We start from the raw sequence: 23,433 nt of genomic DNA, 5'->3' as shown, positions 1-23,433 counted from the left end.
TGCCGGACGTGAATGTAAATAAATTCGATATATATTGCTATGTGGGGCTGTGCCCGGCCGTGCGCTGCCCCACACAGACCCCATTTTCCCACCCCAGGAGTCGGAGGTGCGGAGCAGAGCGTTTTATTGGGGTGATGGCAAGGGTAGTGGTGGCTGTCCCTAGGACTCATCCCCGCGGACGGCCACGGCTGCCACAAGCGCAGCCCCTTTCCCCGAGCCATCCTCCGATTGCAGGAAGGTGACAGCGCAGTTGGGCGCCAGGTCCTGCAGCGTCTGCTGGAGGTGCTGGGAGAAGCTGGGACAAACAGGAGGGAAGAGTGAGGGCTGGTGGCCCCCAGCCCAAGCACCCCATGGCTCCCCCAGATCCCTGCCATAAGGGCATGGGTCCCTGGTGGGTGCCTGCCACCCCCTGCCCCACTCACGATGGGTGCATCTTGTACAAGGTGCCATCCACACCCACGGTGACAGCCAGCTGGCCCAGACCCCGGTTCTCCCGCATCTTCTCCACCACAGCGGCCAGGCCGGCGGCGCAGAGCTGAGCCGCCCGCAAGGATACGGTCTGGCACACCTCCCGCACCAGCACACTGTCCTCGAAATTGGCCTGGAGCTCCAGGTCCCACAGGATGGCCCGTACCTTCTTCAGGGCCAGCCCATCACTGCCCCGGACCAGGGACACAGTTAGCACCACCATCCCCATCATCGTCCCCATCCCATAGGCTGGAGGTGGCATCACCCTACCCTGCACGTGCTTTATCAATGTGGCATGGCCCCCTCCTGGGGCTCTGGCTTCACACCCCCCCACCCCGGGCTAAGGGAAGCCACTGTAGCCCAGCACTCACATCTCAATGGTGGAGAGGAACTTGGTCTTGAAGATGTCCTTGTTCTGGAGTGTGGGGCAGGCCTTGTCATGGAACAGGATCTGTTTCTCCACCAGTGCCAGTAGGATATGGCGTACGATCTCACCCAGGTACATGCCACTGATGAGCTTCTCAAACCTACCCCAGGCACAGCCTTAGCCAGGCACAACTGCCCCCGGCCCCAGTCCCCTCCCCGCCCCAGGGCCCTTGCCCACCTCTGCTTGCCCGGGTTGATTGTTTTCTCATCCACCATCCGGTCAAATTCGGTGAAGAGATGATCCAGGCAACCGTTGTCCCCGAAGGCTCCCCACTCCATATTGATGCACATACGGCCCTGCTCCCCCTCCACTGTGCCCACGTTCTGCATCTCCTCCATGTAGCAGGCGTTGGTCCCTGTCCCTGTGGGCCCCGCACTGGTGTCACCTCCACCACAGCCCTGGAAGAGCCTGGCACTCTACAGCCATGCTGGGCAGCTGGGGTGGTGGTGATGGAATGGGAGACCCCTGGGAGAGGTGGCCCTCACCCACGATGAGGCCGATTTCACATTTGGGGTCATCATAGCCACAGGACATCATGGTTCCCACCGTGTCGTTGACCACAGCCACCACCTTCAGCGCTAAGTGCTGCCAAACAGGAGACGGGGACACATGCAGCTTAGTGGCACCCAGCCAGCTCCTGGAGCTGGCACCGCTTGGGTGCAGGGTGGCACCCAGGAGACAGGGGACAGGCCCCCCAGCCCTTCTCTACCTGTTTGCGCTGGGCAGCTTCCCGCAGCAGCTGGACCACGTCCTTCCCCACACAGTCTGAGGCGCTGAAGCCCTTGGTCCAGGTCAGCAGCACTGCCTGCAAGAGAGGCAGGAGCAGGGGCTGGGCAGCCACCTCGCACCCCGGGGCCCTCCCCATCCCCTTGGGGCCAGAGTTGCTACCCACCTTATCCAGGCCCATCTGCTTGCAGGGGAAGGAGAAGGTGAAGCCAAGTGGCAGGACTTGCCCCATCAGGTCCTGCTTCAGCTGGAAGTCCATGATGCAGTCAATGATGTGGTCAAAGAGCTTCAGAGAGCAGCCATGGTGTCAGGGGCAATGCCATGGGGGTCTCCCAGCCCCCTCCCAGGCCCGTAGGCAGTGAGCGGGGAGTGGGTAATTCCCACCCCCTCGCTCCATCACTCAGCCATGGGTCCTCAGCCTCACCGCCTGGCCAGTGCCCTGCATGATGTTGGCTGGGATGACGTAGATCTGGCTGGCCATGCGGATGCCTTTCTCTGCCATGCGCACCACCAGCACCCGGAAATTGGTCCCCCCCAGGTCCAATGCCAGGAATTCACCTCGCTCTGCAGGGAGCCAGCACAAGGGACATCAGCAGTGCCACGGCCTCCCCGGCACCCCCTTCCCCAGGCCCCCGCCCCTCACCGGTGCCATCGGGCGTGCCACGGACATAGGTGGGCAGCATACGGACGGAGGCATTGGCATTGGTCTCCTTGCCCAGCCCTAGGTCCATCTCCTGCCTCATCAGTGCCTGGACACGCTCCAGGTCGGCGCGGGTGAGCCGCAGCGGGGCCAGCAGCTGGTTCACCTCTCGGCGCTGGTCCGCCAGGCGCAAAGCCACCGCTGTCACCATCGCCGCCCCCCGCCCGGTCCCATCCACTGAGGGCAGGAGGCGGGTCAGGCACTCGGGGGCCAGGAGCCCTACCACGGTCTGCAGGATCTCCTTAAACCTGCCAGAGGAAGAAGATGGTGAGAGCTGGACGTGAGGCATCCCGCTGGGGTGGGACCCCCACCGGAGAGCCCCGTGTCCCTCCTCACCTCCCGTGGGCCCGGTACAATTCACCATCCACTGCCACGTTGATCAGCAATCGCTCCAGCCCCCGGCTCTGGCGTATGAGGCTGAGGATGGCGGCCAGGCCGGCACCGCAGAGGGCGGCAGAGCGGCTCACCACCGCCCGGCAGATCTGCTGCACCCGGCAGCAATCCCGCTCGCTCGGCCGCAGCCCCAGAGCCTCCAGAGTCATCCTTGCCTTGGTCATGCCTTCTTCATTGCTGCAAGGGAGAGCACAGCACTGGCTTACAGGGCCACCGGTTCACAGCTGGGGGCACCCACCCCCTCCTCTCATCCACAGCAGCTCCTGGTCCCCAGAGGGGACTCACTTGATGATCTCCAGGACTTCCTGGGTCCTGAGCGCACCCTTGGTCCCCAGGGCGGTGATATCGCTCCCAATGAAGAGCACTTTCTCTGTAGCCAGGGCGATCAGCGCGTGCCGGACAATGTCCCCCAGGTACAGGCTGCCCACCAGCTTCTCAAACCTGCGTGCAGCCCAAGCAGGGATCAATCACACACACACACACCCCCGGCACTCCCGAGCCCTTTGAGAGCACCCAGGAGCATCGCAGGTGGACACATGCTCCTGTTGGTGAGGCCTGGCATGATCCAGGATGGAAGGGGAGCCCCAGGGACCCTGCCCTCACTGCAAGGTGGGAGCACCTCTTCACCCCAGGGTTGGAGGATTCCTGGTCCACATGCTGGTCGTAGGGGGTCAGGATGTCATTCAAGGCGCCATCGTCCCCAAAGCAGCCCCACTCAGTGTTGACACACATCTGCCCATTGGTCTCCTCCACTGTCTGCACATGCTGTGCTTCAGCCATGAAGCAGCTGTTGGTGCCCTTGTCTGCAGGGAGCAATGGGGGTTAGCACCAGCACAGCCCCCCGCCCCAGTACCCACCACCCTGGGATGCGGGATGCCCGCTGCTCACCCACGATCAAGGCAACCTCACAGGGTATCTCCCTCATGCTGCAGGTCATCATGGTGCCCACAGTGTCATTCAACAGGGCAACAACTTCTACGTGAGAGAGCTGGATGGGGGGCAAAGCAAGAGCTCCGTCAGCCCCTTCACAGGGGCAGCCCCCAGCCAGGCCAACCCACCCCACATTCCCCCACCTCCTGCTTGTTGATGGCCAACTGCAGCAACTGCACAACATCCTTCCCCTCCACGTCACTGCAGCTGAAGCCCTTGGACCAGGAGATGAGTTCAGCCTGTGGAAAGTACGTGGCCGAGCTGTTGGTCCCTGCCACTGGGCCAGCTCCGCTCCCTGCTGATGATGCGCTGCGGAGGAGGCAGCCGTGGGGCAGGGTTGTCCCACTCACCTTGTCTAGCCGTGTCTGCCTGCAGCTGAATGGGAAGACGAAGCCCAAGGGGAGACGTTCTTTGGAGATGCTCATGGCACCCAGGAACTGGTGCACGCATTGTGCAATGAAGTCAAAGAGCTGCAGGGGTGTCAAAGTCAAAGGAACAGCCAGGGTGACCAGTTGCTCCCCCTTACCCAGCACCAGGCTGTGGGAGGCAGCCCGGAGTCCCAGCACCAGCCCAGAGCCCTGCCAAGCAGCCCAGCAGCAGCCGCCCTCTGCCATGGCCTCCTCGTACCGCTTCCCCTGTGCCCTGCGTGATGTCCCCTGGCATGTCGAAGATCTTATCTGTCAGTTGGGGGCTGTCATTTCTGTCACCCAGGAAGGTCGCCAACAGGATCCGGACATGGCTCTGGCACAGCTCCACCACCAGCACATTGCCATTCTCTACAGGGAAGGAGAGGTGGTGTCAGGCAGAGACCCGTCCTGTGGCAGATCCCCCAGATCTGCACCTCACCCTTTTCCAGGAACAGTCAGTCACCCACGGGGGAGGCTCCTGAGAGCCTGAGACCACCACAGGGGCCAGGGGAACCCAGCTCCTGGCCTCTACCCCTGCACTGGGGACTGGCAGAGGCAGCACAAGGGCAGCTTATGGACCCCATAACTGGCCAGAGACTGGTGCACCCCCCCAAAGCACCCCCAGGGCCACGTCCAGCGAGGCGTGCAGGGCTGCAGGTAGCAGAGCAGCCCACCCCCAGGCTGTGCTGTCCTACCCGTGCCGTTGGGTGTGGAGCAGATGTAGGTGGGCAGCATTTTCACGGTGGCCTGTGCATGTGTCTGGCGGCTCAGCCCCTTGTTCATGGCCTGCATCATGCGTCCCTTCACTACCTGCAGCATCTCCAGTGGGATGGTGAGCGCCAGCAGGACTCGTTGTACCTGGGGATGGGCTCCTTAGGGGAGGTCTGAAAGGTAGGGGATGCCTCTCGCTGTGTGCGGGGCAGGGATGGGCCTTACCGGTGTGCAGGCAGGACCGTCGCTCCGCTCACCCAGCTGATGGCCCACAGGGGACCTGCGTGGAGGGAGGTGGCATGTCACCTGCTGAGCCGCAGCCCACAGGACAGAGCAGAGGCCTGACTAGGCCTGAGCGGGCCTGTCCCCAGCTCTGCCTCCCACCTCCCCTCTGCCGCAGTCTCAACAGCATCGTCACTTGGCAGTGTCCTTCCACTGCAATCGCGACCCGGTAGCCGGGGGTAGAGGGGGCAGCTGTGCCCCACGATGGCGAAGATGCCCAGGCCGTCCTCGGGGGCTGCAGGAGAAGGGAGATGCCCCTGCCCCAGCCTGCCTGCCTCTCCCTTCCACCTGCAAGAGGCGGAAGGCTGGTCTCTCCTCTGCCCGGGGAGATGTAACACCCGGGGGGGGGCAAGGCGAGCCTGCTCAGCCCCAGCCCCGACCCCGGCCTCCCCACGCCTAATTTCACTCGGCCGCCGCCAGGCTGGAGACCCTCACGGGTCTTACAGCCCCTCTCATCCCGGCCCAGACCCCGCCGGGGGAGGGTGTCCGACCTGGGGTCGGTGGCGCTCGACCCCACGCCGTACTGGCCGGGCTGGCGCCTGCCGCCGCGGCGCTGGGGGCTGGCCATGGCTGCGGGGACGGTGGTGGTGCCGGGGGGGACCGTTGCTAACGACGCTGCCGTTGCCCCGGCAACAGAAACAGCGCCCGCGGGCGCCCCGCCCTGCCATTGGCTGACCTGCCCCCGCCGCCGGCCCCGCCCTGGCCAATGGGCGGCGCCCCCGCCGGAGGGGCCGCTCCCTGCGCCGGGCAGCAGCGCCCCGGTTTCCCATTAGCGCTTTTAAATTTTGAGGCCGAATTTTAATTAGCTCGTCCCATTAATTCAGCAGCACGGTGATGAGCGCTCCATAAACCCCCGCCCCGTTCCCGGTAAAAGGCTCCGCAGCAGGGCGAGGATCCTCCCGGGGAGCCGGGGTCCCCCACGGCTCAGCCCCGGGGCTCCAACCTGCCCTTGAAGCTGCCGGTGGCCGGGGCAGGCAGAGACCTCCCTGCCACGGGGAGCTGGCAAAGGGCAGCACATAGCCTGGCCACCCAGGGGACACGGAGGACACCAAGGACACGGGGACACAGCAGTTGTGGCTCCAGCGTTCTCCACATCCTCTGGCTGCGGCTGTCAGCTGGCACCAAGGTGCCCTCCACAGCTCCCAGCTGGGAAAGGCAGTGATGTGCTGCTCCACAGAACATCGGGTGCTGCAGCCCCCCTGCCCGGGGGGTGGCCCCGAGCTCACACTCCCCCCAGAGCCCGAGGACAGGCCTCAGGAAGTGTGATTTTGGATGCACCGTCTGCCGTTTCCTCCTCTCCTCCCTCCAGCGCCTCCCATTCCCCAGAGAAAGACAGCACAGCTCCTCCGTGTTGCTGCAGTTTCATAAAAAGATACATAAATATATTTCCATTTCTTTAACAGAGAGCAAAGCTGCACAGGCACCTATAAAACACACAGTCACTTCCCCACCCGGTGCTCCCTGCACAGATCGTATAAAACATACAAAAGGAGGGTGGGAGAACAAGGCTGCGGGTGAAGCAGGGGTACGGTGCCACGCAGACCCTTGTCGGGGCGTGGGGAGACATCGCTGGGGGGGCCCACCCCACTGCTGGCCTCAGATCTTGCGCTTTCTCCGGCGGCAGCCTTTGGTCTGCTGCTGGCTGCCCAGGCGAAGATCCGCATGGGGCTCCAAGTCCACCACACAGTCCGGGGCTTCCGAGAAGGAGACACCAGGTTCCGCAGGGGAGACGTCGAAAGGAAGGTGCCGAAGGGAGCTGGGGCTGTCTGCCGCCGGCCCCCCGGCTCTGGCTGAGAGCACGGGGGGGGACTGTTGGTCTCCTAGTCCAGCGAGGGGTCCCCCCGCATCAGCACCTGAAACAAGAGCGCACGTCAGCCCTGCCTGGCCACCCTGCCTCCGGACCAGCAGGCACAGGCAGGGATGTGTGCTGCCAGCTGGGGGATGGCAACCACCAGCCAAGCCCACAGCCTCCTGCTCCGGTCAGGAAGAACAGGCCCCTTGAAGGGGAATTTGATGTCCCAGCAGAGCCCAGGACAGCAAGGGGAAAGCTGGGAAAGGGCAGCTTTGACCCCGCCAGGCAGGCACAGACAGCAGCTTCCCACCTGCAGACTTGCTCTCCGAGAGCTCCAGCATCCTGAGGAGTCCCCTCTCCTGCCTTCCAACGTCCTGCCAAGGAGAGGAGAACCATCGTCACAGCGCTGCCTCGAGGAAACCCCATAGCCAGGGTGGCCCCGTGGCTGCATGTTCCCCCATCCCACGGGGTCAGGCTGTGCACAAGAGGGAATACGGCATTTCCAGGGCCTCCAGCTGAGCATGGCCAGTGGCCAACAGGAAGGGCACTGCCTTGTGTCCAGCCTCACTGGTGCCCGAGCAGAGGCAGCTGAGAGCAGCTAATAAAGCAGATCCCGGTAAGGAGGGAGGCCAGGGTGCAGGAAGCCATCTCCAAGCCCAGCCAGCGAGCACAGGGCTAGAACAGAGAAATCTGGGCACCAGGGGCTCTGCCACATCCCCCAGCACTGTGCAGGACAAGGCCCGTCCTGCTCCGTCTGCCTGGAAGACCACTTGGCTCAGCTGCTTTGAGCTTTGCTGGCCCAGCAAAGTCCCCTCTCCTGGCTGCTCCCAGCCCCAAGAACTGCTCTAGAAGGCACTGACATCCCGACTGCAGGGTTGGAGCTGCAAAGCACCCCAAAATGCGCCGTGGCAGGAAACAGCAAGCCCACCAGTGCCACTAGGAAGCTTTGCAACAGCCCAATCCATGCCCAGGCATGACTTGAGCTGCCACCTCGGCACAAGGCAGGGCCAGAGAAAACACATCCCAAAGGACTGCCCAGCTCCAGCCCCTTTCCCCGATGCCCTGTGCCCATGCCTGCATGCCCAACCCCACATGCCAGTCGGCTGTGGGGCACAGGGACAGTCAAGCAGCCCCCATGGAGCCTGTCACATGCAGGAGCAGCCGTGCCCTGCAGTACTCTGAACCACACAGCGTTTGGCTGTATCCCAGCCAAAATCATCAACCAGAAATCTCATCATTTGCATCTGAATCCCCAAAGGGTTGAGGCCTGTGATGGATTTAAGGGATTATAGGAAACTAAGACATCATGTTGCATCTTCATGCTGAGAATCACATTTCTGAGCACAGGCAAATCCGCAGCACTAGGGCTTTGCCCGCAGTAACCAGCGGGAAGGCCCGGAAGGACCCTCTCTGAGCTCCCCCGGGACCACATGAGCAGGACAAAGCACAGTGGAGGCCAACACCTGGCGAGTGACTGAGCCAGTTGCCACCCACGCTCCTGCCTCCCACCTCCCCTAGCAAGGCACGTTCCCCACACCCAGCACACCTCCACCACACTTGCTCCCCCACATTTCTCCTGGGATGCTGCGGTTTGCTCCCGGCTCCGAGCAGTTCTCCCTGCTCCGGCTCTGAAGCCTTCCCCATGGGAAAGGGCTTGTGGATAAGAGTCAGATACACTTGTCACCCTAACACTGCCCTCCACTCCATCTATATTCAGCCGAGGAAGCCTGCAGGACTGAGGCGCGCTGTCTGGCAGCGGGACAGCCCTGGCTGCCTGCCTGCTGGAGAGGTTACTGGCAGCTCTGCTGGATTAGCTCACCCCTGGGACTGGTCCATGCTCTCGCAGAACCACGCAGGAGGGAGGTCAACGAGTTCTCTGGCCACAGCGGCCCACAGGGATGGACAATCCTACACCAGGTCAGCTCATCCCGTCAACCAGGGAAGACTGTTTCTGCTGCCAACCCAGCCCCAAACCCAGTGCAAAGCAAAGGAGATGGTCTTCAGGGTTGCCCCTCACCTTGGTGCTTCGCAGCCTCCTGGTTCCCTGAGCTTGCCTAGCATCCTGAAGGCAGCTGTCCACATGCCTCTGATACTGCAGCAGTGGCACCAGTGACTTACAGAGGTAGCACTTCTCACACCTGCCAGGCAGCAAAGGACAGAGCACTGCATTAGGAATCGCCCTGCACCGGGCTCCCAGCCACCAGCGATGGCTTTCCTTCTCCAGGCCACGCCACAGAGAAGACACATCACCAGATCGGGTCTTGCTCAGTGGGGTCAGGCCGGCACCAATTGCAAAGACTGAGTGATTATCGGTTTTCCCTGCCGGTTCCCCCGTATCCTGCTGCTGCAGCAGTGGGACGGTAATCAAATCTGCTCATCTAACTACCTCAAACACCGCTGATTTCTCCCCAGACATAAAGCACCCTGTCAAAATCCACAGAAATCAAGTGCGAGGGCTTTGCAAAGGGGAGTTAAATTCTGCCTGAAAAGCAAACCAAGTGTGTTAAATCAGAAAGACATTTTACCAGGGCTGGATGAACTTGTCTGACTAGTAAATCAAGTCTTTCTCTGCACTGTCTCCATTTTATATCATGGCATGTTGGGAGAGGAATGCAGAGCACGCACTCCTGCTGGGGGGCTAGCACAGCGTGTTCCTCAAACCCCCTCATTTGTGTAGAAGATGTCCAGGCTCACACAGGATGACTGAGTGTGCTTGGGAGGAAAATTATCCTGGGTGAAAGGAGATGAAGGTCAGATATGGATTTACAAAGCTACACTCACTTCCACACCAGCTCTTGGCTGGGACCGAAACGTGCAGAAGAGGGCACTGGTTCTTCAGGAGGGTGGCATCCACCCAGGGAGCTATTCGGGAATGGACCATCTCCAAGGAGAGATGAGCCCCCAGGGACCAGCCCCAGCAGCATTGTGTTCAGTTTGATAAGCAGTACTCTCCTAGTAAAACTCACCCCAGGCTCTAAAATGCATATGGAGAGCCCCCATCGAGCAAAACTCTGCAGCACTTTTCCCATATTTTCTTTCCAGTCAGTGCTGATTACCCAGATAATGTGTCTAAACAGAAGCTGTCCTCTCTATAATTAGCCTAATTCCATTAGTGATGTTGCCATCCACTGTTTGTAACAGCAAAATTGCTTCCATAGCAGGGATTTTACTGTCAGATCCTCTCTTATGATGCTTTGTGTGGGTGGCAGGAGGAGGGGCTGCATGGGAAGAGATTAAACAAAGCCACTGCTATTCTGAAAGTCTAATTTAATTAAGAATATCACTACAGGTGCCACGTTGACAGCCTCCTTGTCCTAGCCTCTTCTTGTCCCAGGGTTACCAAGCTCCAATCTCCCATTAGAAACCGGCTGAGTTAGCACCATTTTAGCTACAGCTCCCCCCACAGCGGCCAGAGAGCACGCATCTCTGACCCACCATGGATTGGGCTGAAAGGAAATTAGCGCAAAAATAAACAATCTGAGAACAGCAAAGTCCTCTTGTTGCAGTGCTGGCTATATTTATACTGAAGCAAGAGGCACTGAGAGCAGGCGATTTTTTAGGGAAGCGTTGCTGTAAGGCCAACGGCCAGCATTTATACAGGAATCAAGACATCCACAGGCAAGCTAGAACAGAAGCAGAGAAAATCTTGGAGGAGCAAGCATACCTACTTACTTGTCAATGTCTGAGGATGTTGGGCCGCTTTCACCACTGGCAGCTTTACTTCTTGCCTCTCTCTGACGCCGGGTGAGCACTGGAGAAAAAACAGAAAGGGTTACCTGCCATCTGCCCCAAAAGCATCCCCACACCACCTTCAAATGCAACAAGTTTCAATCGCTTCCACTCAAGGCTGCAGCAGAAGCGATGGTAGAGACAAAGAAATACAGGACTGGGACGGGCAGGGTCTTCTTTCCTGCAAAAGAGGTAGCTGGCCAAATTCTCCTTCATTCTGGGGGGATACTGAAGAAGTTACATTCCCCGGACTCTGGAGCCAGCTAACCATTTCACACTGTAACTTTTCTTCTGCTAGAAACAGCTGGATCAACATTATGCAGTTTACAGTCATTTTAAAGCTGACGCGCAGCAGCGCAACAGCCTGGGAGAAGAGTTACACAGCTGCTCCGGCAGCACAGCTCCGCTCCCTGCCAAAACAGGCGCCCATGCCGGCTGCAGGGGAGGGAGCGAGGTGCCGGCCAGCTCAGGGGTGTACCAGCAAGCTCTGAGGCCAGGAGAGCTGAGGCGGGGGCTGTGCAGAGGCACCAGCCCTTCTCCAGATGCAGTAGGAAGAGTGAGCCTCGCTGGGGAGGGATACAGCTCCTGCTGGAAAGGGAAGGTTACAATAATTAGCCTACAACCCGCTGCTTTTTCCACTGCTCATGCGAACCGCGGGTGAGCTGTACCGTTGTCCACACACAGTTCTGTGGGGCCTCTGGATGAAGATCTCTACCAGGGCTGAGCATCAGTGGTGCTGCTCTCCAGCAGCAGCAGGGAAGGGCCAGCTCTGACACACATGGGGGGCCAGCAAGACCCCGGCTGACCAACGCGTTGATGATGGGTCCAACAATTTCTGTTCCTTCAGCAAGCCCCAGCAGCCTTTCCAACCAAACCTGCTCTCCAGGCATCTGCAGGGAGCATGTCGGAGCATTGCCTCTTTCAGTCGAATTCCTCTCGGCGTATTCCTGTTGACATACCACCAGCAAAGATCCTCGGGGAACATATCAAATAGCTTAGCTTGCTTCACCAGGGACATTCAAGACTCCGATTCCAAAACAGATGTCACAGTAAGCACTCTCGGGCAAGCTGGCTAAGGGGACAACGCAGGGAGCTATTTTACAGCCCAGTGGCACTGCTTCCCATACTCTTTTAAGAGAAAGGCCTGAATTCAAGGTACAGGCATGAGAAACCTGTTACTGTTGGCACATCATCTGCGATAACAAAAAGGACACACAAGATTTTGTGCAGAACAAAGGGAATCCTTCAGAGCTTTAGCAAAACCCCATTTTCAGAGCATTAGGCAACCCCAGTACCTACCCACGATGCTGACACAACATGGCTTTTCCCTTAGTAGCAACCACCGATCTGCAGCCATGACCAGCAAATGCACTGCAAGATGCTCAGAGCTGTTGGGGCTGACGGGAGACATCCACACTGAAGAAACAAGCTTGAGCGTTTCCTAGGACGTGGGTATTGTCTCGTAGGCGATGACTGACACCAACAGCTCATTTCTCACAGGCACCAAAGCGGACGTCTCTCTTTAACTTAGCCTGGCCCAGATTCGAAGTGGCAGCCCGACAAGGAGGACCAACAACCACGGCCACCCCCCAGGCCATCCAGCCTCCCAACAGCCCAACTAACACGTGCGTTTGACAGCGTGGTGAAAGCTGCTCTCCAAATCAGCGTGCACTCGTTAATATTCCTTTAACACCGTCTCAGGAGCCTCGTGCACCAGCTCAGGTGTTAATCAGTTCTATTTTCTTCCAAAAGCAGTGAACACATCTGGCATAATGGGCCCATTAGAGATGTCTGGGACCAGCTCTGCAGCTGCCCAGGGGAAGACCCCCAGCTGTGCAGCTGGAAGCGGAGGCACAGGAGAGAGAACAGGGCCAGCCGTGCGACAGGCACAGCGGAGCCAGCCTCCCCTCTTCACATCTTCCTAAATGCCAGTCAGGCATGATCCCTGCCAAAACACACTGGCTGCCTTCAGGAAGTGGGGTTCAGGACTTGGGAAAACACTTGCCGTGGGGAAAATCCCCACCACAAAGCAGTGCTGACTTGCTGTGTGACAAGAGCCTTGTAACTCTCCCAGACGTGATGCTCTTTGCTGGGTCAGACACACTCTGTAGCCCGAGAATGACCTTTTTTTCTAGCTCGGCATTTCTTCTGGTTCACAAGTCATCTCTGGCCTGCTTGGCTCCAGCTCGCACCCTGGGGAAGAGGAGCAAACCCTCCCCAGCACGGCCCTGCTATCAGCACGTCCACCCCGGGCACCTCCTGGGGCTGCCGCGTGAGGTTGGCAGACGGAGCTGCGAGGCCATAATCACCAAGCTCCTCACCTCGCTGCACAGCCCACCTGGGGTTTGCTGCACCACCTTCCTCCCCGTTCTCACTATTTTTTGTGTGGGATCCTATTAGTGGCAGGCTCGCCAGCACCTTGTCCTTTTTCAGAAGTGACAAAGCTTTCTTCTGCACCCATTCTGTTACTCTTGCTGCTGTATCAGTACCACTTCTATTGATGTCAGGAGCTTTTAAGCAGCACCAGCGCTGCCGCTGAAGATTGACAGCTGCATCAGGTTGCATTCAAGGCTTTGGGAGGAAGGGATGTACCAAATCCTCATTTTCCTGGCTCGCTCGGGAACTGAGAGGTTGCGAGTGTGTAGATGGAGGGCAACAAGAATAGAGTATGTCCCAAAGCTCGAGACAACTCGCTGTGCTCACTGGCAGCCAAGACTCGCTCCCAGACTGAGACCAGCGGATTCCTGCGCTGGCAGCAGCAGCAGGCGATGGATGCAGTGCCTCCAGCCGAGAGCCCCTCTCACATAAGCCAGACCTTCAGCCAAGTGCATGAAGGAAGGGGGAGCTGGCACAGCACTTCCACGGCTCTACTCGTTCACTTGGAATTAACACCAGTCAGTGAGCTGGAAACTCAGGACCTGAACCTTCCCCAGCCTGGTACAGCAGCTAACACAACAGCAGGCTCTTCTTTCTTATTTACTCAGACCATGGGAAAATGGAAATTCATGATCAGATTTTCATAGTGCCCAGGTATGCGGTGGTCTGGGCACCCAACCATGTACGTACGTAGGGGAAGCAACTGTAACTCATCTTGCCCGGCTAATTCATTTGAAAACCTGTCCTTAAATATCAGCTGGACCGAGCTGACCTCCTGAACACAACAGTGAAAGACTTTGGTGCATGATTACAAGAGGGAAGAAGAGAAGTAAAACCAGCAAGAACCCATGCCTTTGTAATTTTAAAACGAAAAACACTGACAGCTATAATCTGCAGGACTGCTTAATCTGCAATTCTAGATACATCATGAGTAAATCCAATTAGTAAGTCCAAAGACAGACCAGGAACCCCTGACCTACTGCAGCAAAGGAAAACTGAAGCCGTCTTTTTCTTAACAGATCAGGACATGGCTTAGAGGGCAGAACTTTGATTTTCTCTCACACAAGGCTGTTGCTGTGCTCTCGAGGAAGCCAGCAGCCAGCCAACAGCATGCAGCGCTGCAGCAGCAGAGAACAGCTTCTGGACCCACACAAGAGCTGGCGTTTGCTTCAGAAGACAATTCTCCCACCTCTTTTTCCTCCCCACGCATTAGCTTTACCTATGGATTTTGTGCTAGTGTTGGATGCCAAGATAACAGCCCTGGAAACGGAGTCCTTTGGTACCAGCACAGCTGTGCCAGGCTACTCTGGCCTCTGCTCAGAGCATCCCTGCCTGTTCACCCCAAACCCCACTGACCAGCCCATCAGCTGAGACCTCTCTGGGTGACTGGTGCCTTTGTACAGCTGCTGGGAGCCAGGACAAGGTGCCCCACAGGCCAGAGACCCAGCGGGGGGACAGGATCCTGCCCCACGGAGCTGCTACTCCCAGTCCAGGAAGCCTGTGGTCCTGCAAAGAGTCTTGGTGCAAACAACACAGGCGTCACAGACTGTTATGGCTAATAACGCCTGGTGTCTACAGGGAAAATACTAGAATAACTGGCAACAGAAAGCACAAATTACTGTGATTTTGCCCCAAAACCATTGCTCTGCTTAGAGCCATTATTGTAGACCAAAATCTCTTTTATTCCAGGCTAGTTTTCTTACGGGGGGATTGTTCTGAACAAGCCAGAACAGCAGAGTAGCAATTCCAAAATAACTACCCTTACACACATCCCCAAGGAGACCAGCCTGGAAGCAGAGTGGAGAGGCCAGCCTTGAACTCTGTCCTGCTGAAAGCCAACACCAAAGGAAAGAACAAATTCCCTCGCCTGCCAAAGAATTCAAAGCCTTTCCCTGATCACAGTCAGGATTCCCCAGGATCAATGGATATACTCACAGTCCAGCCACACCGGGGACCCGATTACCACAGGGTCGAAGACATTCCTTCTAAAAGGCATACTAAAAATTCTACTCCGTTTTGTAGCATGGGTAAGATCTTTATCAGTGCTGAGGATGGGAGAGGAACTGTGATAATCTGTGACTTGCCCAAGCCGAGCGCTTTGCAATTAGTAGCTGGTTTGTGCCTGCAGAGAGAACTCCCCGCTGAAATTCAGCACCAAGCAGCATCAGCTGCTGCTCTGGCTCCTGTTATCTTGACAGGACCCATGTCATACCCCCAAAGATTTAGTGTAACAGGGACTTTGTATTTTAAAACTACATCAACTCTGCATTAAGATTACATGGTGAAACTTCCTCCTGCTAGAGGAACGCACAAGTTACAGTTCTTGTACTAGCTCCGATTTGCTCAAATTGCTCAAACTTCATAGATTTAGGTTGCATTTAATAACCCAGTATGTAACTGAAAATTATATATTCACAACCTGAAAAGTTAATCTTATTACAAGCTACTACTTTGATATTACCTGACATTGTGCTAACACAGACTTTACATTTCAAGCAGCAGCTAAAACGTAACTTATTGAATACGTTGATAACCAAACGGTGTATTTGTTCACTTAAGCTCTACAAAGGTTGGCTACGGAAAACTGATAGGGAGAAGACTGCAAAGAGGATTAATACGGGCATTCTGATCGTGCTTCTGTGCCTCACTCTTCACATGAAGGAGAAAAGTCCAAGCTCCCAGATCGATAGCTATCATTTTGCAATTTTAGAGGAACAAGAGGGAAACTTTTCTGCAATCCCTTGCAGCTGAACAAGCCATTTTTGCACATACAAATGTCAGACTCATCGCAGAGCACAGGCCGTGCCTGAGTGGTACAGAACATTCTCCCTTCTCGAGAGCCCTGAAGGGTGCTCGTCCGCGTGGCTCGGGAGCCTGCCATTTTCCACCACTGGCAGATTCTCTGTGCATCCTCAACAAAGCATACAATGGAAGTATCTTTTGAGCACTGCCTGAAGCATCCAAGGCTGGATCCTGGGGTAATATTCGGCTCATACACTTTCCAAGAGGCAAATAATGAGATGAACTACAAAGTCGATCAAAGAGATGTGTCTGTGCTGGAGGTGCTGGGAACACAGGAACCTCTGATAACACTCTCCTGGTCAGCTCGGAGATGGAACAAGGCAGAGGGAACAAACCTCCCTACACACCACACCATGCACCAAATACCCCAAGAGGGACAAGACTGCAGCACCTGAGGGTAAGTAACAGGAAAGGAGGACGAGCACAAAGAGCAAACACACAGAAGCAGCGCTTGGCAGACCTGGACTGTCCTCAGCAGCCACCTCTCCCACGATGCCGTTGCAGTACATGGCATGCAGCTCAATCTCTGTCGCTGGAAATCCTTGGTCACACAGTGGGCACGACACATGGTCAGCAGCTACAGGACTGCACTCAGACACAGTCCTGCCAGCACCTTCATCTCCACCAGCCTAAGGAAGAATAGGAAAAAAATAGCCAGAGAGTTAATTGTGCTCTTTCTCTTTTGCTGCTAGGTGCGGAGCTCCATGCTGTCTGGTAGCTACTCACCCTCCCATAGACTCAGTTTTTCTTGGAAAGTTTTATTTTCCCTTCATCACGTACTGGTCAGAAATAACACCACTGGCTGAGTAAACTGTGCAGCACTAATAACTAATTCTTCTTCCAAAGGCAACATGTCCTGCTGAATCATGGTGAAACCTCCCTGCACAGCCGTGCACACCATTTAAGGCAAACATCACCTGTACTACCACAGGAAAAAGGCAAAGCTTCCATTAATCAGGAAAGCTCAGAAGCGAAACTGATGGAAAATTCATGGGGCAAAGCAAGAGTTCAACACCTGACTTGTGCTCATCAGTTTCTGGACAGGATCCACGCTCCACAGGCAGCACTGTCTGGGAATACAACCTCCCCCAGGATGAAAGGAGGCTGCTGCGCTCTTAGGGAGTCCGGATAGATCACTGGGAAGCTCCTCCTCTCTAGAGGAGGTGGCTGGAGCAGTCAGAGGGGACACAGATCAAGGAGAGAGGCAATACTGTTAAAAATCCATGTCACACAAAATTACTAGCAGTGGCTTTTCACCAGGGCAAAATGTCACAGCCTGTGTTTGTTCTCTGGGTGCCATTACCACTTACCGATGCTCTCTTTTTGCATTGGTTACGCAGCTGCAAAGGTGCTCCATACCCACCCGCAGACATACAGCCTGCTCTCTACGCTATTGATGTTCCCAAGGCGCAGCAGAGTGCTGCCATCTCACTCATAACTAAATCTCTGCCTAGTCAGGTTTGCTACAAGATTTCTCCACATTTAAGAACCTTCCCCACCCCGTGATGATTAAAAAGAGTTATTTAAATATTAACCATGTAGAAGAAACCTATAGGAAAACAATCTAGGAGAGTTTTCTGTTCTTAGGGCTAAGCAGTGACATGTAGACACTATGCAACAAAACTGCTGTCTGCTTCCCTCCAATGGTGTAATTTCAGGGAAGCAGTAATTGGGGTCAGCCAAGATGCGCAGTGCCACTGGAGTGCTTTGTCGTATTACTCGATTTATTACTTGCTTTTCCAAGTGAAGGTCTGATCCTGATTTTTATGTCCTAAAGGGAAGGAGGGTGTTTTCTTGACTCAGAGGAGCTATGCAAAAAATTGCAGGACTGGGCCTTCCACTGAGAATCTGACTCAAAAAATGCATTTCTCCCATACACCAGCTGAAAGGCTACAGCACCGAGCCCCAGGAACACCTCTCTCATTTCCAGGGAGGCTCTCTGCCCTGGATTTCTGCAGAGGAGTTGCCACAAGAGTTCCTCCAGCTGAACACAGGCTGCTGAAGTACACTCAGAGCATTAGCACTCGTACCCTGCCCTCACATCTCAGTGTCACCGCATCTTGCGAAGCCCTCACCATGGGGTGTCACACAGAGGAGCCGTAAAAAACAAGATGTGTCAAATATGAATGATCAGATCAAACCTGCATTATCCCAGTTAGACAACAGACACACAAAATATGATGGGAAAAGCAGCAGGCACTGCTCCTTCTAGCTGCCATTTGTAAAGCTATCTTAGGAGATCATCAATTCTGCACACCCTGCCCGCCTACATTCGGTGGTAAATTACTAATTTTAAATGGAAATGCAACATTCTGTAACAAAAGACACCACAGTCCCAAAACTGCTTGTACAAAACCTTGCTGTAAGAGTCTGGAAAACCTCAACTGCAGAACGAGTCACCCCTGTCAGAGGCAGAGGCTGTTGCCTCTCCTCTTTAGCAGAGGAAATTGCCTACAAGACATAGTACTTGCAGCCAACAGCCAGCCAAGAGCAATGCTAGAGGCTGAGCTCAACATGAAGACTCCTGTGTCCTGGCTCAGCATCTGCTAGAAGAAGCCGGTCCCAGCGGTCCGTGCTCGCTTCATGCTAACCACTGATGCACATGGTAGCTGTTTCTGCTGTCTCCAGACCGGTACCCGCTGCCAGCGATAATGCTGCTGAGCAATCCCTAGGAAGCCCCACCACACCAGTTCCCAACACTCTGCTGATCACCTTGTGCCATCTGGGCAGAGGTGTGAGACCCAGGGCACCCCCTGCAAAGCACAAGGGCCAGGGCAGCATCCTGGTCACAGCCAAATGACTCACGAACGTGTTTCAGTGGCTGCAGCTGCCCGGCTCGGCACAGGACCGCTGCCTCTCCCTGCTGCAGCCTCTAATTGACAGAGCCGTGCTTTGAGATACCTGCAGAATGAAAGGCACACAAGAGCAGAAGCCGGTTTATTAAGAGGCCTGTGACAATGAGACATGGGAGCTGCAGACGCACTGTACAAGCTGCAGACTCCTAGAATGAGCTTCCCACAAATGAATCCTCTTGTCAAGAGCTGTACGATTCTGTATTCATGTACCCTGCCAGAGGAGTACTTGGCAACCCCTTTGATATCACTCTCTAAATTAATAGACAAAGGGAGTTTTATCAGAAGCAGGAACTGAAGTCAGATGTCGGTATAGCGACAGCTGCAAAGCAATTGCTTAGCAGGTGTGACAACAGGGGGAAAGGAGCCGCACAACAGCACACATCTGCATTGGGAGGTAAGAGGATGGCCATGCTGCTGACTTACTATTGCTATTAACTATTACTGCACAGAAACCAAGATTCCCAGGTTCAGGTCACTCTGCTCAGACTGCAAACCACCACCAGCCCTCAACACTTCAATGTCATCTTTATACCAGCTCAGCCTCTGGGTGAGCCTCTCCTCTTAGACTCTTGGAGACGGTCTGCGGGGAGCAAAAACCAAAGTTCAGAGGACTGTAACAGGGAAAAGCGTGTCACAACACGAGTGACTGAGGTTTACTAGGACTCCCCTCACAGCTGCTGGGGTCCCTCTGCATCACCAGCCATCACAGCACTACACCTCTGAGCCTGGGCAAGCAACACCACTGCCATCCACGCTGATGGCATCCTCCAGCACAGCAGTGCATGCAGTATAAAAGAATGAGCTGGAATTGATAACAACTCTCCAGCTACAGGATTGAAAGGCTCCAGAAGCAGCTGCACGCAGCCCCCAGCCAAAAGGGACTGGAGTTATGAAGCAGTGAAGAAAAAGGGACCTGTTTGTGAGGATCCCAATAGCAGAAACCCAAGCTCCGAAGCAGCCAAGGGGAAACGCTGTCACAGGCCAGCTGAACCAAGGTCTAGAGGGCAGGACTGGAAATGGAACCCTTCCCCAACTTTAGGGTCTTTTACCTGCACAGGCGCATCTCTGCTGGCCAAGCAGAGCTCTTCTCCCTCTGCCTCAATAGCTTCCAGTGGACTCGGCTGGGTCTCTGCAGAAAAACACCTCCATGTCAACACAGGTTTGCAGCCCCCAAACTATCTCCTCACTCGTTAGCCCATTTCTTAACAGCATTTTCACAGTTTCAAAACATTTCTTAGTCTTGCCACAAATCTTATCAGACAATGTGCAACAACACAGACGGATGAGGGGTTAAAAGTCACAGCACAGTGGTGTGAGGACAAAGCCACTGCAGCTTTGCAGCTTCATGCGGAGTGAGACTAGACACAGGGAAAGCGCGTGGGACACTTGCTGGGATAGAGACAAAGCAAGAATAGAGCTCTCTCTCTTCCATCGAGACAAACAGAGCTCCTGTTCTGTGGTCTGCCTCGCAGTTGCACCTTCTTTAGACCTCCACGTCTTCCTTAGCAACAAAATATGCCTCTGAGCACCACCATGACCTCCCTTCCTACAGCTGCTCCTGAACAGGAGTGGTCTCTTCATTAATTTTCTCACTTAAACCCTGGACTGGAAAATCTCAAACATGGTAGGAGAGACCAAGAAAGGAAAATCTGTCGGTCCCAAACATGTTTAATTAACGTAAGACAAAAATTAATACAGCTCTCATGCTTTACACATATCTTGACACTGAAAAATCTGAAAATTTCTTGATTGCATTGAAGAGACCACTCCTGACACCTTGTTTTGAGTGATCTCTCCATACTGACGTACGTCCTGGTGTCTCTTCAGCAGTAAGTCCCCAGCAATCTCCGGTCACACAACTGTCTTAGAGGAAATAGGTCCAAAACCAGGGAATCAAATTAAATTACTTCTTTAACTTCAGCACTGACAAACAGAGCTGGGACAGAAATCTCATTTTGTTCAAGTAACTTGAAAGTTCTCTTCTTTTCTCTGAATTTTATAGGTGTGTACCTTTCAGTGCAAAATTCAGAAGACTCTCAAGTGCCTCTTACCTGGGCAAACAGAGATCTCTTCTTCAGCAGAGTTTTCTGTGGCAGTATCTGGGCTCCTTTTACTGCCAAGTGGGGCCAACACCGAGATGCTGTTCAAAAATATAAATGTAATATAAATCTCCAATCCAATAGGTGTGACACCACACACCCGCCTGTCTCACGCAGTTCGGAACAGCAGACAATGCTGTAATTTCCAAGTGGTCAATATCTGATGGCCAGAAATTACCAAGATAACAGCAAAATATGGGTATAAAATGCTGGCCTAAGTAAAAACACCAAGGAGAACATTTTTCTTATAGAAGGCCTTGACAAAAAGGCACAAAGGGTCAACTGTCTCATGTGAGGGGAGCAAAAATACCTGCTCACAACTGTGGGACTCTCCTGATTCTTTCTACTCTTGGATTACTGTCTTCCATCCAGGGAAGGAACTCCTCAGAGAGGAAGACACAGACTTGCTGTATCCCACGTTACCCTCTCCCTCCTCATGCTGCTAATTTTCCTCCTCCTCCCTGCACACGGCAGACAGAAGCAGCACGGATGCAGCTCAAGGCAAGGCTTCCCTGCAGCGAAGTCCTAACAGCATTAGCGCAGCAGTTCCTCCAAGCGGCACCGGGTACCGCTCCTCTCATTTTGACCTCTTCCTTTTGTGTGGTTTTTTTTCCTGCCCCCACCCCCCCCACTACACAGTGTCTTTCCAAAACAGGCAGGCATTGCTGAGTAAGTCTGGCACCCATGCTGACACGCTCCGCGCATTGCGTGGCTTTCTGATTAGTCTGATCAAGTATGCAAGAACACACTTTAAAAACATGAATCCCCACACTGACAAATAGAAGATTTATTAAGCTCAACCACAGGCCTTAGAGAGGAGAGAACAGCCACTGCTGATTTATGATAAATAACAAAATTCTGATAGGAAATCACAAGTGGCTTTTCTCTCTAAATAAAGCATCTCAAAGCATTTGTTATGAATCCAGGCTGAGCATGTTTTACTCTGTGTCTAACATCAGGGCTCACTTCAAAAGAACTCACACAAAACAACTTGCTATGACATTTATAAAAATGGGCTAATCAATTTGAAGTCAAACCACATTTCTTGCTACACCAACTATCTCCTGGTAACAAAGCCTATAATCATTTATTAAAACCCCAATCTACCGTGCTCCTCACAAAGCGTAAAACAATCAGGCAGAGCGGCCCGCAGAAAGCAAAGCAGCCTCTTCTCACCGCTGATGCTTCCTAAACTGCTTCGCTACCTCCAGACAGCCCAGAGCCATGTTTTCCCATTAAGTGCTGCTGAGGCCAGCCGGCCGGGGTGCCCGAGCCTCACCCAGGAGAGGACTGTGCTTGGCCAATTACCAGGAACCAGATGGCAACACTTAATGTGCACAAAACTGCAAAGATCGCAGCCATTTCTTGCCTTGCTGCAGATGTTCCAGCTGCTCAAGGAGGGGCCGCAGCACCCAGATGCGTCCCGGCCCTGAAGGGGACAGCCAGGAGCTCCCGGAGGGCTTGGAGAACATCCCAAACTAACCCCGTCAGCTCCACCAAAGGAAAGAGGTCCTGCTCTTTTCATATTCAGCTCTGGCCCCATCTGCCTTACGCAGGCGGGAGGCCAGTGCCGCAGAGCACGCACCTCGGTGCCTTCTACACGAACACACAGGCTCAGACCTGAGCTGTCACAGACCCATCAGCCTCGGCAGCTGCAGGTTCCTCCTGCTCCCCAAGGCGAGCTTTAAGCTCGTTAGAAAGGTGCAAGGAAGAGGGATTTTCATACTCTGCATATTGATATTAACTGCTCAGGCCAAATGCTGTTAGATCAGAGGGAAGTTGGCAGTTTTGTTCCAAAGCAGGTTTAAATTATAAAACCCAGCAAATTAAAAACATGACATTATCTGCCCTCTCTTGTAACTTGCTCCTTGAATCCTCTCCCATTTGCCCTTCTTCTCCCAGAGCCTTTGCTGCAGAATTGCATCCCACAGGAAGAAGAAGGAAAAAGGAAAAAAAAGGAAAAGAGGAGTAGGCTTAAATCTGAAGAAAATCATGTTGACTTGTCCCACACCTGTCATCTGCTGAAGTGGCTTTTCTGGAGCACTGCACTCTATCTTTGGCTGATAGGCAGTGCCGTCTGGCTTCCTCCTCCCTTCTTTCCTCTTCAGCAATAAGGCAAGAACATAAAAATACACACAGAAATCCAGTAAACCCTTCACCATACTGCCTGTGCGCCTTCTCAGACAGATCACGTGATGACAATGCTATAACTCACCTTCAGCTCACCTACCCACCTCTACAGCTTAACTGCACCGCGTCACATTAGCTTCAAAGGGCAAGGATCAACTCCTTCTATTTGTACTAGGATGCACCTTGCACGTTTTATAAAGTAACAGGAGTAACTGATCATTTCTCCCCAGTTGTGCCCCACCTCCCTCCCATGCTGCTCCAAAGCCCTGTATTTCCAGGGACACCTAACAGCAGTGGCTGCAGACAGCCCCGGTGAGACTGCACCCCAAAATGCTCTGGGGACAGCAGAAGAGCCCAGGTCACCAGAGCAAGCCGGTGGGCCCCACACTCTGATATCACCCCCCCTCACCTCTGTCCAATTTGCATGGGTTCCCCATCTTCACGCACATCCTCTGCAGGAAGCACCTGGGAAACCTGGAAAGGAAAATTCCAGTATTATATAAACCGATGCACACAGCGAACCGGGATCTGCTGGGTCATCAGAGTCTGTGCATGCCATCACACCCAATCTGTTATGTACTTTTTTTTCTGAAAATGGCTAAGTAT

The 23,433-nt window shown here is 54.6% G+C and overlaps 2 protein-coding genes across 3 annotated transcripts in view; both read right to left on the bottom strand.

Moving 5' to 3' along the window:
• Positions 1 to 159: 159 nt before the first annotated feature.
• HK3 (hexokinase 3) lies at positions 160 to 5,612 on the bottom strand. Its single transcript, XM_074156122.1, has 20 exons — positions 5,536 to 5,612; positions 5,147 to 5,332; positions 4,988 to 5,042; positions 4,747 to 4,909; positions 4,272 to 4,420; positions 3,995 to 4,114; positions 3,788 to 3,883; positions 3,603 to 3,702; positions 3,334 to 3,517; positions 3,000 to 3,155; positions 2,658 to 2,891; positions 2,265 to 2,569; positions 2,046 to 2,185; positions 1,788 to 1,907; positions 1,605 to 1,700; positions 1,381 to 1,480; positions 1,073 to 1,256; positions 840 to 995; positions 423 to 656; positions 160 to 295 (listed from the first exon to the last, which is right to left on the bottom strand). The coding sequence occupies exons 1-20, from the start codon at positions 5,610 to 5,612 to the stop codon at positions 160 to 162; spliced, it is 2,991 nt and encodes a 996-aa protein (XP_074012223.1).
• A 778-nt stretch (positions 5,613 to 6,390) lies between these two features.
• The window catches only part of UIMC1 (ubiquitin interaction motif containing 1), a 34,580-nt gene continuing 17,537 nt past the window's right edge, over positions 6,391 to 23,433 (bottom strand). For both annotated transcript variants that reach the window (XM_074156144.1, XM_074156143.1), the window contains exons 5-12: positions 23,237 to 23,301; positions 20,650 to 20,738; positions 19,648 to 19,727; positions 16,204 to 16,372; positions 10,509 to 10,587; positions 8,854 to 8,974; positions 7,147 to 7,210; positions 6,391 to 6,897 (exon numbers count right to left, since the gene is read on the bottom strand). In XM_074156144.1, the coding sequence (XP_074012245.1) occupies positions 6,641 to 6,897; positions 7,147 to 7,210; positions 8,854 to 8,974; positions 10,509 to 10,587; positions 16,204 to 16,372; positions 19,648 to 19,727; positions 20,650 to 20,738; positions 23,237 to 23,301 (924 nt within the window). In that variant the 3' untranslated portion in view covers positions 6,391 to 6,640. The remainder of the gene's footprint in view (positions 6,898 to 7,146; positions 7,211 to 8,853; positions 8,975 to 10,508; positions 10,588 to 16,203; positions 16,373 to 19,647; positions 19,728 to 20,649; positions 20,739 to 23,236; positions 23,302 to 23,433) is intronic.

This window comes from Numenius arquata, chromosome 11, assembly GCF_964106895.1.
Source record: "Numenius arquata chromosome 11, bNumArq3.hap1.1, whole genome shotgun sequence".
Lineage (NCBI taxonomy): Eukaryota > Metazoa > Chordata > Aves > Charadriiformes > Scolopacidae > Numenius > Numenius arquata.
The sequence above is the reverse complement of the archived record's forward strand: the minus strand, read 5'-3'. Positions and strand labels throughout refer to the sequence as shown.

Excerpts from the sequence above, each read along its gene's own strand:
- HK3 (XM_074156122.1), bottom strand. The coding sequence starts at position 5,612 with ATGGCCAGCCCCCAGCGCCGCGGCGGCAGGCGCCAGCCCGGCCAGTAC. Across the intron at positions 4,910-4,987 it reads ACGGTCCTGCCTGCACACCG|GTACAACGAGTCCTGCTGGC; the intron begins GTAAGGCCCATC and ends GCCCATCCCCAG. Across the intron at positions 3,884-3,994 it reads GGCAGACACGGCTAGACAAG|GCTGAACTCATCTCCTGGTC; the intron begins GTGAGTGGGACA and ends TACTTTCCACAG.